We start from the raw sequence: 13580 nt of genomic DNA, 5'->3' as shown, positions 1-13580 counted from the left end.
TCCTCCACCCCTCTGCTCCAGACCACAGTGCCGGGAATGACATTTCTTAGGGAGGCAGGACAGAGAACTCAAGGACTTTGAAGGTATTCTAGGTATAGTGGCCCCACTGAGGTCCTCAGCACTCCCTCCCTTCCCACCTCTGCCAGGATGCTGATGCTCCTGTGGCAACTAGACTGACTGAGCATTCAAGGGGATTTACAGGTCACAGTGGGAGGGCCTGGGTGCAAACAGACCAGCAGTTCCTCTCTGGAGCCCGGTTCTCCCCACTGTGACACTGCCCAGGGCAGTTCACTTCCTCTGGCCTGGTAGTGGTAGAGGGTGTTCACATTGACACGCAGTTGCTTTTATTTCCTTCTTTTTTGACAACTAGCACCTGGCTCCCAGATGGTGGGGGCAGGAACCGGGGGTGGGGGTGGGGAATCTGCTGCGAGCTGTGGGATTCCTGCTCCCAAAGTACACATCCTCTGTTCTCTGGAGCTAGACAGCAGCCCCCGCCCCAACCCCACCACCACAAGCCCTGCATTGATGACAACTAACGAGTTGGGGAGGGAAGTACACGCATACGCTGTGAATTTCACTCTGTCTCTTGGCATCACACACGTCCATACTGAGACTCATAGAGCCCGCATAGACACACCACACAAGTGTGCACCACGTCTATACACACGATGCCTGGATACACGTATCCTGTAAAAGCCTACACTCTCACTCACACTTCGGGTATCACTTTGCCATATGCACACACACACACATTATAAATACACTTATATCACAAAGGTACATCCCAGGCTACATGGGCAGCCACCTCCCAAGCAGACCCAGCACTTTCTTGGGAGGCCCATGAAAGGACAAGGACCTCTTACCTCCCACTCCCAGGACGCAAGGGTAGAGCACCGGGAAGACGGATTGCAGACAAGGGGGAATTTAAAGAGATGCCTTAGGGAAAGAGATACTCTCCCTCCATTTGGCTTAGGGATATAAAACTTCACTGTCAGCCCACTCTTGCCTCCTCCCCCTGTATGCCTTGGCCTCGGCCCCAGAAGTAGGGGGCTCTATGAAGAGCAGCCCCCTGGCTGAAGGAGCGTTGCTTTGTTCTTTATCTCCTGCGGCAGGCAGCAGCTTGCGGTGCCTCGGGAAAACTAGACGGCTGTGGGATGCCGCCACCGAGGCAGAGCCAGAGAGATGAGGATCGCAGCCCCAGCCCCAAGATTCAGACAGCACAGGTGCCAGTGCATCGGGGCCAGGGAAACTGAGAAGCCTGGGAGCACCTCAAGAGATCAAACACATGTACACACACACACTCCACAGAAGTGAGGGGTGATGACCTCTTCTGGGACACGACCAGGAATCCAGCGGTACCTCGTGGACACACATTCTAGGGCTGGCACTGAGCGCCCACAGCCCGGTGAGCCCAGGACAGTGAGATTAAAGATAACCAACCGCACTCCCAAACCCTCAGAATCAAACCTCAGTGCAGCCCCCAGTCAAGAATCCAGGCAGTCAGAGCTGTGGAATGAATTGGAGAGCTTGTCCCCTTTCCCCAGCTTCAGGGCAGTCCCTCCCCCGACTAAATTGATAAATCAAATCCAGACACAAACCCGATCTGCCTGATGCCCTAGAAAATGCCCCCGCTTCACTCACCAACTGATCTCAGAAATAGCTTTGGCCCAGCAAGGCTGTCCCTGCTCGCTTCCTCCCTTCCGAAGCCATTACTGACCCACCAGGAGTCTGTACACAGACAGCACAGACTCTGGGGACACAGCGGCCTCCCAGGAAGAGGCTGCAGGGAAGAGGAGGGTGAACTGGCTGACCCTTTGCAGTCCTTTCACCATCTAAGACAGCTCTCCCATCCCTAGTAATTCCCTGTCTCTTAGTTGTAAATAAATCAACCAAACACCATTGTCTAGGGTTTTTTTGGTTTTGTTCTGTTTTGTTAAAAAAAAAAAGACAAGACATCATGGCCAACTGGTAGGTACCTAAGTCTCTGTCCATCCAGTTGAGCCAAAAAATGCCCAGGGGTAGGGAAATATAGGGGAGGAAAATCCAGGGAAGGAGACATGGGGAGGAAGGCAGAGCCACAGACAGTGAACCACTGAAGGATGGCGCCATCCTGTGACTTCCTGTCTGTGACCACAAACGGAGGAGGAAGGAGCACCCCAGATAAGTCCCTCACCTCCCAGCATGCCGATCCCTTTCTCCATCAGGCACATACATTCTTTCCTCCTACTCTGATTGCTCAGAGATGGGCCCCACCTCCCCAGCCCTCTGCAGGGCTTCCTCTGACCTCTTCCCTTCCCCAGAGCAGGGTCTCAGTTGCCAGGCAATCAAGCCAAGGTGGGCTTGCCCTTGCAGGTCCTCCCGCTGGAAGGACCTGGGGAGGAGTAAAGGGGAGCCTGGCAGGTTTCAGTGTTGGGATTGGGTCTCAGTGGGTCTCCTGCTACCCCTCAGCTTCCCTATGGTAGGGACTAGACCTTCTGTCTAGACTGAGGACAATGGTCAAGGTACATGTCTGTTTTCCTCCCCGATTATGGAACTGGGACTTCTCTTCTCCCACAGACTTGGGCTCACCTTGCAGGAGGTGGCCCCACATATCTACATCAGAGGGAGTCAAGATGAGTCCCCAGGGCTGCAAACTAGAGCTGGCATGTAGTATGTGGTCAAGAAGTGTTTATAGATGGCTGAAGGGCTGAAGGGCTGAATGGATGAATGAATCCAGGATCAATTTGGAAACATACCAGGGCTCTCCTGGGCTATCTAAGCCCATAGAGGACACCCCTAGGGTTTGGCTCACCCCAAGCACATACCCAGGCTCATTAACACACACGCACACACACATACACACAGACACACCCCGAGGGAAACTTCTGGGCCAGAGGCAAAGCCAGGACTCAGACCTAGGCTCCAGGTCAGCTCTGCAGCCTCCAGGGAAGGGGGCAGCAGGGGGCACTGAGCCCCCTGCCTGCTGACAGGCTCACTCTCGGAAGCTGTCAGCCAACTGGTGGCAGTCCAGCTCCCCCTTCGGCTCCAGGCCCCCCGGAAGCTTCACTCCCGTCTTCCGGTCCACACACCAGCACTTGCCGCGCTGCCCATCCAGGGCCGGGTGGCACTGCCAAGACAAGGGTATGAGAGGTTAGGTTCCCAGGCAGCCACCCCCAATCCCAGCCCAGCCCCCAGATCAGACAGTGGTTCCCAACTGGTCTCTGAGGGTGGAGGCTCCCTTGGGCATGAGTCCTCTGAGCTCTCTGGAGTGGAGTGAAGGTGGCCAAGAAGGAAAGGCCCAAAGAGTTTGGGAAGACAGAGCCTTGAGGAAGTTCTGTAGACACCCTGAAGGGGAGACGGGATCCACAGAGCTGAAAGGTACAGCTGAATGTGAAAGGCTAGGGCCCAGTTTGAAGTTTTTGGTTTGGGTTCTGATTGTGCTTTCGCTTGAGTTCTGACTGTGTTGAGGCTTCGAGAATAGGATTATGGTTAAGACTGTGATTATCCACATTGAAGTTAGGGTAGCATTAGGATAAGAGTTGCGGTCGAATTGGGAATTATGACTACAGTTTGAGTGGGGTGAGGCTGACAGCCCACGTCAAAAATGGAATTGGGACAGAGACAGAGGTCAAGGTCAGAACAAATAAAGCAGCTGGGCTAAATTTTGGGTCAGGCTTAGACAGGGGAGGGGGGAGGGGAGGGGTAAAGGTGTATTTCAGAATCAGGATTAGAATTGAAGTGAAGGTTGTCTCAAGGGTCAGAACTGGCCAGATGATAAAGGATCAAGTGTCAGAATTTTCAGCAAATAAAAATGGGAAGGAAACGCATAGAACTGTATAACACACAGGGTGAGCCCTAATGTAAACTCTGGTTAATAACTAATAATCAATTTTAGTTCCCTGGCGATCCAGTGGTTAGGACTCGGCACGTTCACTGCCAGGGGTCCAGATTCAATCCTAGGTCAGCAAACTAAGATCCCAGAAGCCATGTGGCTTGGCCCAAAAAAACAAAAGGAAAAAGAAAAATCGAGACAAGGATAAAATTGGTATTGGAACGAAGGCTGGAGAAAGGTTTGGCGCTGATTTGGGGCGGGGGACCTTTCCGGTTCTCCACCATTGCACCCCACCTCATAACCTCCTCATGCCATCCTGGGGTGTGCAGACTCGGGGGCAGCCTTTCCCCTCCTAGCTAAGCCTCTTCTGGCCCAGTGGCGGTCCACTTTGTGGATTCGCCTGTAGAGCATGAAGTGGGGGAATATGTGTGTCCAAGCCCACGAGGGCTGGAGGAGATCCAGGCTTCATCCAGCACGAGGCCGCCCACTGCCCTGCCCAGATATGCCACCACCCCAGGGGAGCCCAACTCTGACAGGCCAGAGATGGAGCTGGAGCAGGTCCGCCTCACTGACCATCCCAGTTTCCTGGGGGCTTGTCAGAGGAACCCACGTTCCAAGGGTGTGAGGAGGCCTAGAGGTTTCTACATCCCTGTCTCCTCTCCCGCCCTTTCCTTCCTCTGCTCCACCCGAAGTGCTTCCCAGCTGTCAGGTCTGCCTCCCCGCAGCTTGGCTGACCCCTAGGTCCTTCGCTGACTCAGCTTGGGGGAAAAGGCATGTTGAGTTTTCTCTGCAACTCCTCAAGACCTAGCCCCTCCATTCCCAGATGACACCTCAGACATCCAGGGACAAAGGAAAACTACTCACAGGAGTGAAGGTGGAGAGGGGGAGGGGTTGGGAGGCAGAGGCTGACAGGGGTGCCAGGCCTGCCTCACAGATGGTGGCCACAGAGGCCATGGAAAGAGCCCTGGATGGGTAGGCAGGATGACTGGCCTGCCTTTAACTTGCCCTGTGACTCCGGGCTGCCCTCTGCCCCTCCCTGGGCCTCAGTCTACTCATCTGAGGGGGGAATAGGTAAAATGAACTGAGATCCTGAGTCTGAGGGTGGGGGTGGTTTGGCGAGAGCCTAAGGGGTGAGCTTGGGGCCAGGGAGCCTCCCCCTTCCTGAGACTGCCATCCCAGACATCCCAGAGCTGAGGCCGGGCCGAGCCGGCGGAGACGGAGACGCACCTGCTTGGGGTGGAAGTTGCCGTTGCGGTCGCAGTTGGGGATGGGAATGATGTAAAGGTCTTCGTGGGTGCGGCTCTGTGAGGCGGCCAGCCGCTCCAGCGCCCGGTGCAGCTCACTCTGGCAGGAGCCCTGGGGCTGGAGGAGGGGAAGATGAGACTGTTTAGCAGAAGCAGAAGAGGCAGGGGGACCAGGGCTGAGGGTCGGATCAGGACTGCAGGCTCTGAAAGGAGGGTTCAGGCCTGGTGGCCAAGCAGGCCTCCAGGGAGATGAAAGGAGGGGCTCGGGTTCAGGGGACCCTGGCGGGCAGGACAGGGGACATTTAGGAGAGGATCTCGAGCCAGAAAGCTTCTAAAAAGGAGGGGTGTGACGTGAAGGGACCTAGTGGGGAAAGGAAATCTATGGAGAAGGACAGGAAGGGGATGATGTCTAAACAAGACGGAAGGATGAAATCATATAATTAACAACTTGTAAGACCCAGGCACGGATCCATCAGAACCACCCATCAGAAAAGACATTAGCCAGACCCTGGATCAACGTCCCAAGGCTCCCTACTATGGCCAGCCTGAACTCTCGAGTTACTGAGAAGCTCTGGGGTGAGGAATCCAGGGGAAGAGCCAAGCAACATCAGGGGGTTTGGGGCAACTGCTATTCACCAACCAGCGTGGAAGTGTCTCAGTATTTAACAGTAACTTCAGCTGTCCCCAGTGTCTAGAATTGCTGAGCCAGAAAGGAATTTCAACAGGAGGGAGGACTTTTTTCTGGGTCCTGATGATGCACACAAGGTGCACAGAGCAGACAGCCAAAGAATGCTTGCAGAACGGACACTGTTGGGATCTGGTGGTGGCGGTGGTGATGGTGGTGGTGTGTGCCTATGCATGTGCACATTTGATCAGTGGTCCTCACCACAGGCCGGGCTTCCTCTCGGGGCGCCCCGATGACCTTCATCTTGCCCCCACTGGTGCTCCGGTCTCGAATTTTGGCCAAGTGCTTCTGCAGGCACTTGCGGTCGTGGGCGCTGCAGGGGCTGAAGCTGTTGTTGGGGTGGTCGCCCTCGTCCTTGTCTGCAGTCAGGCAAGATGGGGAGAGGTCAGTGCTTATAAAGGGCAAGACAGCAGAGCAACCCGACTTCCCATCTGCATTCTCCTCCTTGGGAAGTCTCCAGCCTGGTGCTGGAAGAACCAGGGGAGGAGCAGGGGGTCTGGGGTAGGAAGAAATGAAAGCAGCACCTTGGTTTCCTCCCCGCTCCCCTGGATCTTCTCAGGAGAATATTCCTCTTGGAGACCTTGATTTTTCCTTCACTCCACCCAGTCCAGTCCTCAGATGAGTCACCAGCTGCAGCCGCCCAAACAGCAGGAGGGTCCCCTGGGCCTTGCAGGGAGGTCTGAGGCAGGCCAAGGGCCCCACATTCATGTCCCCTTCCATTCAGCTCTCCCTACCATCCCCCTTCTCCGTCTGCTCTTTCTTCCTGTCTCCTTTCCTGCTCCTTTCAGCGTCTGGCTGAGCCAGCCAGGGGTTCCCCAGGGCTGTCAGTTCTGCTGACCCTCTTCCAAATGGCCAGAATCAAAGTTTCCATGAGTGATGAGAAACGTGGCCCAAAAGCTCTCTCCATTGGCTGGAGAGGAGAAGTGGGAGTGGGTGTGTGTGCTTGCATGTGAAAAGTGTGTGCGTGTGTGTGTGTGGGAGAGACACTGTGTGGCCCTCAGGACCAAAAGAACACCCTTGCACATTCCTGCAGCTCCCCACCCCACCACTCCAAAGTCTCCCATCCTTAGATTTCAGACCTCATCCAAAGTGCATATCAGCTGCCCAGAGCCAGGGCGCTTGGGATCTGGAGATGGGGGTGGGCTGGACCACCACCCTCTCCCTGGGATCTCTTAAAGGCTCTATCTGAACTCAAGAAAAAAACCCATCCAGAAGTCCCAGAACTGTAACCTCTGCTACTCCATCCTGGCAGCCAAAACCAGAACGCGGAGCTGAGCTGGAGGAAGAGGTCTCAAGATCTCTCTGCACATCAGAGCCACCTCTGAAATGCTCAGGCTTGGCAGCTTGCTGCCGGCTCGAGTGCAAAGCCCCTGCCAGCATTCCAGATGTTGGCAGCCGGACAGAAGGTTACATCTGGTTTGCGTCAGGATTTTTTTTTTTTTTCCTGAGGAGTTAGCAGGTTCCTCCATGCATGGCAGCAGTCCCAGAGCTGCCTTGGGGTCAAATTGTATTTTTCTGCTCAGCCAAAGTTAGTTGGGGGGGTGGGGATTAGTTCTCTTCTTATTCTCCTAGTTCTGGGGGTGTGGGGGGGTGAAGCACATAGATAAAGAGAAGCCAGACATGGAGGAATCTAGACCCCCAAAAAGTCTGTGTCAAGATTCCACACCAAAGGTTATTTATAAAGTTGAGTCACCAAGGATGGGAAAAGGTTTTGTCACGGGTGCAGGGCTGGCTTAGAGAAAAGAACCAGAGGGAAGGAATAAATGGAGCAGAGAGATATAATCCTTCCTTCTACGTATTTAACATCTCAAGAAGGACAGTCTGTTGGGGACTTCTGTCCCAAAAGATGACAACAAGTTTCCAAAGGTCAACCAAGGAGAAACCTTGAAGACAAAGACCAACAAAGACTTCCCAGCTGGTGTGGGCAGCAGCAGAAGGGACTGGTCAATTTCAGAAGACCAGGATTGTGCAAAGGGGCCCATAAGAAGTCAGACTCCAAGCCCTCAGCCAGGAACCAGAGAGAAGATCTGAGATCCAGGCTCCTCCCTGAAGACCCTCCCAAGGAACTTTCTGGCCAAGGAGGCCCAGGCTGGCCAGTGACCCCCCCACACACACCACTCTCATCTTGCACAAAGCCACAAGACTTGTGGGTGGACTCAGCTTCGCGGGGGTTTAGGCTGGAGCTGACGATCAGAAAGAAAGGAAATAGAAGACAGGAAAAAATTGAAACCAAATCTTGGAACCACAGGGGCTAAGCTGAGCTGGGAACAAAGGGGCCACCGCTCTACCTGGAAAGGCTGGAAGAATCCCAGGGGTCATCTGCCACAACCCAAGAGTACCTCGACGGCCCCCTTTGACCTGGAGACATTTCGCTGTCTTTCCTTTGAGTTTGCTCTCTTTTCATGACCATAAAAGAAAGCACAGTTGTGCACAGTGACACTTGTGCCTCTTGATAAGTGGCCAGATGTTCTTTAGGTTCCCTAGGAAGAGTTTTTCTAATGCAGGGGGCTGCCTCAGGAGGTAGAGAGCTCTCTGACCTGGAGGTGGGGCGAGTCAGGGTGGCAGAGGCCTCAAGGACCTGGAAAGATCTGCAGTAGAGGTCTGACTGCTTTCCAACATTGTGTTCCCATGAGTCGAAGTTCACACAGACACTCAGGGGATTATTAAAGGATATTTGGAATGTTTATCCCCTAACTTAAGAAGCACCATTAAGGAGAACAACTGGGTCCGCTCACTGAACCCTGGGGCTGCGTGAGGCATAGGGTGAGCTTGGAACATAGCTCTTGTTTTGTGTTGGCAGGCCCACATCACATGGGAGGGAGGGGGACGTTATCTGGGGAAAGCTGAGCCGGCTGCCTGCCTGGCCTCCCCCTCCTTGGTTCCCCACTGCCCAGCACACTTAGCCGTTTAGAGTAGAACCCAGCAGACAGGGACAGTGGCTCCATACTGCCTCTTGCAGGGACATGGGTACACAGCATGTCCCTATCAGCACAGACAGAGGCAGGGATTCAAGGATCACAAACACACACAAACAATCACGTGTCCAGACACACACTGGTCCACACGTGCACACCCACATGCACCCTGGCACCCTGACCCTGCCCTGGGCAGAACACACTGACTATCCCGGCAGTTGACTTTCCACTTAATCTGTAACTTTACATTGTCCAGCCTTGTTTCACTGGCAGACTGAGTCCCCACCCCAGGATCCACCCCAGGCACTAGGTTTAGGAGGGCAAAGTTCGTAGCCTTGAGTCTCTAAAAAAAAAAAAAGTTCATCTTCCCACCTCTACAACCTGCTAAATGCTTGCTACTTACTTCTCTGTTCACCCAGGAGGTCAGTCACATCGTGCTGCTCACCTAGGTGGTGCTTCTGGAAAAACCACGATCCTGGTGGGTTTCCCTCTGAGCAGGAGCCAGAGTCAGACCTTCCCCCTCACTTCCCCAACAAAGGTCAGAATCCCTACGTCTGAAAGGTCTGTTTGGGAGGTGGGGCTTCCCAGGTAGGCTGGGTCACCTCATCTGGCCCTGCTGGAGTAGGCCAGTGACGTCCCACCACAGGGTAAACATGGTCTCTGCTCCAGCCACAGAGGAAGGGCAGGCACCCAGAGAAAGAAGAGGCTCCACAGCTTTGGCACCAGTGGCTGCAAAGTTCATGGTCAAAGCTAGAGGATTTCCTCTTTCTTGCTGCCCAATTTCATCCCCATGATTTCTCCTCCACTCCAGCCCACACCCAGCTCAAGATGCCTAGGGTGAGGCTCTGAGGTAGGTGGGCCCAGCCACCTAGACATGAGCTGGAGGGTCACCCACCTGCCCTGCAAGAAAGGCCTGGACTCTCACTGGAGAAGCCAAGATCCCCCGGCCAGGTACCAGGCCTTTCTCTGAGGTCTGGTTAAAGTGGGGGCGCCCCCCTCACCCTCATGCCATGGCTGCTGGCCTCAAAGTGTCAGATAAGGACAGCTGGCCCCTCCACCCTACCCCCTCCCTCCACTCCTCTGCATGTCTCTCAGCTTTGCTCACTTGCCCCATTGCTCCCTAAAGCCCTAGCATCATGGGAGAAGCTAAGCTTCAACTTAAATCTATTTGGTTTTCTGTTCATCACCAAGCTCTCATTGCTCCAACATTGAGCTCTTACTCCATGCCAGATGCCCCAAGCCTACAAGTTGGGTCCTGTTGTCCCCTCTTTTTACACATGAGGAAATGAAGCAGAATGGCTGGAGGAAAGGAGAAGAACATATCTCTGCAGCTCCTATGTCTTTAAATGGAAAGGCTCCTGATACCCAAAGCACCAATAATTCTGACTTTGCCAAAACTGAAGAAAAAATGTTAAGCAGGCATGCTCCTCCTTCCCCCCTCCCCCAAGGCACAGAATTTCTGGGAAGGCCCTGTTCCCATGACGTGACTGGATTCCCAGTATTGAAGTAGAGGGGACAATATTTGCTGTGTCGACTAAAAATTAACCCAGCCTGCATGTTCCCTAACGCTGTCCCAGAGGGACCCAGGGCACAGCTTTGGATCACCCCAGTCCAAACACTGATCTTCCCACCATCCCCCCCCCCCAGATTCCACAAGTCAAGGGTCAGTACTCTGAATCAGGATCGTGAATTTCTGAGGCAGGTGTCCCCACTCCGCCCTCACCACTAGTGGCCTGGCTCAAAAAGCTGGGACAGGGGGTCATGGCACAGGATGGAGGCAGGGGAGCATGGAGAGGGATGTGGGGAGACCTGCCCCCCTGAGCAAAGAGTCAGCCTCTGGACCACAGCAGACCAAGGGGAGGCTGCCCTCCCCCAGTCACCTGCTGAAGCTCAGCCCCAAGAGGAAGAGGCAGGAAGAAAAGTTCAACTGATACCTCTGCCAAAACCCAGGCAAGAAAGTTAAAGCCTTGGGACATAACAGGGACAGTGGCGTATTGACAGTGGAAGGCTCAGGAGGACAGCAGGGAGAGGGACCAAGCTCTGGCCTCCAGATCTCACCAGACACCCTGCAGGGTTGCCACACAACCCTAGGGGGCGCCTTTCACATGGTGTGGTATGGCCTGGGCTGGGGCAGGGGTACTTCTGGGATGACTGGGAGGTAAAAAGTCAAGGACACAGCTTACTGAGTGGGGACCTAGTGCCCCAGGGTCCCCTCACCTCCCCTTTCCCTCTCCCGATTTCTGCCTGCCCTGCAAGGATGGAGGCCAAGGCAAGGAGGGAAGGAGGAGAGGGGTTGAGAGACCCGGGCCCTATAATCTAAAGCGGACCTAAAGCTGCCTGTCGAGGCCGGTGGATATGATGTCCACAGGGCACTCACAATCTGTTCACGCCATGCCTCCCCAAATCTTCTAGGGGAACAGTTTTCTGCACTACGGGATGGGCTGTTCCTACCTAGCCAGGAAAGAAGGGGCTAAGAGCTCTTCTCTTCAGCCTCAGGTTCAAGTTGGTGAGAGAGGAGAAGCTCACCAGCCTAATCTGTGGCCAGATACCCGCTGGCGGGTGGAGGATGAAGATGCAAAGGGAAAGTGGACCTGTTGTACCCAGGGAGCCCAAGAGCTCAGCCCTCACTCCCAGTATGGTCTAGCACCAGAGCCCTCCTCCCCGCTGGCACTGGCATCTGTACCCCAGGATCAGCGACTTACACCCCAAGACTCCCCGCCCACAGCTTCCCAGATGTGCTGGGTGCCAGGCTGGCATTTCTCCTAGAATGTTTTCTGCTGACCTATCTCTCGCTGCCCAGGAGCAGGAAGGGCAGAGAGGCCCGAGGCCCAGACCCCTGGGGTCCACCTCCTTCCTGTTTTCCCTGCATCCTGCTCTCCTCTGGCTAACAAGCTGCAGAGGATTGAGGAAGTGGAGCGGCCTGGGACCCAGGGCAGGAAGCTTGGGGCCGCACTCCCAGCATCCGGACTGCAACAATGGAAGCTTCAAGCACCAGGAAAAGAGACAGACACTGACAGAGGCACCGGGAGAGCAAAACAGAGTCAGAGAGGGAACAAGAAACAGAGGCAGAGGGAGAGAAAGGCAGACAGAGGTTCCAAAAGTAACAGAGAAAGACAGGAACAGAGACAGAGAGAGAAATGGTGACAGAGACGAGAGAAAGGGCAACAGAAAGAGACTGAGATGAAAGTGAGCGAAGCAGAGCAACAAAAACAGGAAAAGGAATAAGATAAGGAGAAAGAAGCTGATAACGGACAGGAGATAGTGATGAAAGGAGAATTTGAGAATGTTGTTAGTGAAACTAGAGGTTGAGAGATGCAGCAGGAAAGAACAAAAGAACAAGAGGAAGAAGGAGAGAGACTGAGAAAGGTTATTAGAAGAAACTGAAAGTCTCACCGAGATATAGGAAAAGAGAAAGTGTAAGAATGAGGGCCTTCTAAATCTCTCTGGAGAGGGCCTTCTAAACTTCTCTCTCTCTCGATCTCTCTCTCCCCACCCCCGCCACCCCAACCGTCCATCCCTGCTCCCTATCCCGTTAGGTTTCTGCAGCTCTGGGCTGAGAACCAAGACTTGCTTCTCTTCTGCCACCTCAGATGGCACCTGCCAGGAGCAAGAAGCAGGGTGCCTGTGTACCAGGGCAGGAGGAGAACCCTGTCTTCCCAATACCTCTAAAAAAGCTAGGTGAGCTGGCCTGGGACTTTGGGGAAGGGCTACTCTGATGCCCCCTCACCATCAAAACCTCTCTAATTTGCATGTCCTGCTCCATCCCACGTCAATGTCAAAAGTCCAAGCCCGGGGTTCTCAGACTCCTGGGGCTTCAAGCTGAGTCCAGAGCGAGGGAAGGTCACTGGATCAGGAACTGAAAGTCTCCAGGCCACCATCCCCATCCCCCAGGTATCTGGCCCCTCACTTGCAGGCTGCGGCTGCTGGCTGGACCAGGTCACTTAACTTTCCACCCTTACAGCAGCATCCAGGACTACCATTGAGACTCTCTTCCCAAATAGGTACCCTTCAGATGGAGCAATGGCACAGAATCCTCCTCCGTGATGGTGGCAACAGGCTGCCCAGGGACTTGATAGCAGTTTCCTTGGCTGACCCTGTCCCATGCCAGTTGGGCCCTGCCACGTACCTGTCTTCTGCTCAACTCACAGAGGATTTTCAAGAGCCTTCCGGGCCAACCCGAATGGGAAAGGGGGCTTCTGGGAGGGCAGGACCCCAGGGAGGGCATGCAAGGGCAGGGGCACCTTACCAGAGGGCTGCAGGCTTTCCTGGATGGCCTCGATCTCTGCCAGCTCCATGCACACGCCTTGTCCGTGCACCAGCGTGTGCAGGGGCTTCTCCACGCCCCGGGGCGGGTAGCAGCGCAGGCCGGAGCCGCAGCGGGGGGTGTACACCCCACAGGGCATCCCTTTGCCCAGGGCGCAAGTGGCGCAACAGCCGCAGCCCGGCTCTCGCACCAGCTCCTCACAGCCCACGGGGGGGCGGCAGCGCGCCAGCTTCTCCTCGGAGCAGGGCGGGCAGTGGATGGCTTCGTCGCCCAGGCTCGGCCCGGGCCCGGCGGCCAGCAGCAGCGCGGCCATGAGGCAGAGGGACAGCATGACCGAACGGGGACGGGGCGCGGGCTGGCAGCGGGAGACACACAGGGGCAGCGCCCGGCGCGCCTGGAGGACCCGACTCGGAGGACGCGGGGACACGCGGTGGCCCCCGCTGGCGGACAAGGACGGAGCCGAGGAAGTTAGCAAGCTGGCCGGACGGGAGAGAGCCTGGCCGCCGAGGCGCTGCGCCGCATCCTCGGCCCGGCCCAGACGGCGGGCGGTTGGGGGGCAGGGGGCTGAGCGGCTGCCCGGGACCGGCTCCCCCGGACTTTATACGGGCCCCTGGCCACACCCCCAGCGCCGTCCCAGTGGTGGGGGAGGGGCAGGGGAGAG

At 55.4% G+C, this 13580-nt stretch overlaps 1 protein-coding gene across 1 annotated transcript; it reads right to left on the bottom strand.

Annotated features, from left to right (window-relative positions):
* Positions 1-1904: 1904 nt before the first annotated feature.
* IGFBP4 (insulin like growth factor binding protein 4) lies at positions 1905-13493 on the bottom strand. The gene is made up of 4 exons (NM_174557.4): positions 12902-13493; positions 5942-6099; positions 5039-5173; positions 1905-3106 (listed from the first exon to the last, which is right to left on the bottom strand). Exons 1-4 carry the CDS (start codon positions 13248-13250, stop codon positions 2972-2974), a joined length of 777 nt encoding a protein of 258 aa, NP_776982.1. The 5' UTR covers positions 13251-13493; the 3' UTR covers positions 1905-2971.
* Between the last annotated feature and the right edge of the window lie 87 nt (positions 13494-13580).

This window comes from Bos taurus, chromosome 19 (genome assembly GCF_002263795.3).
Source record: "Bos taurus isolate L1 Dominette 01449 registration number 42190680 breed Hereford chromosome 19, ARS-UCD2.0, whole genome shotgun sequence".
NCBI lineage: Eukaryota > Metazoa > Chordata > Mammalia > Artiodactyla > Bovidae > Bos > Bos taurus.
The sequence above is the reverse complement of the archived record's forward strand: the minus strand, read 5'-3'. Positions and strand labels throughout refer to the sequence as shown.

Coding starts and splice junctions, on each gene's coding strand:
- IGFBP4 (NM_174557.4), bottom strand. CDS start 13,250: ATGCTGTCCCTCTGCCTCATGGCCGCGCTGCTGCTGGCCGCCGGGCCC. Junction 6,100..12,901: donor GGAAAGCCTGCAGCCCTCTG/GTAAGGTGCCCC, acceptor GCCTGACTGCAG/ACAAGGACGAGGGCGACCAC. Junction 5,174..5,941: donor GAGAGGAAGCCCGGCCTGTG/GTGAGGACCACT, acceptor CCCCTCCTCCAG/CCCCAGGGCTCCTGCCAGAG.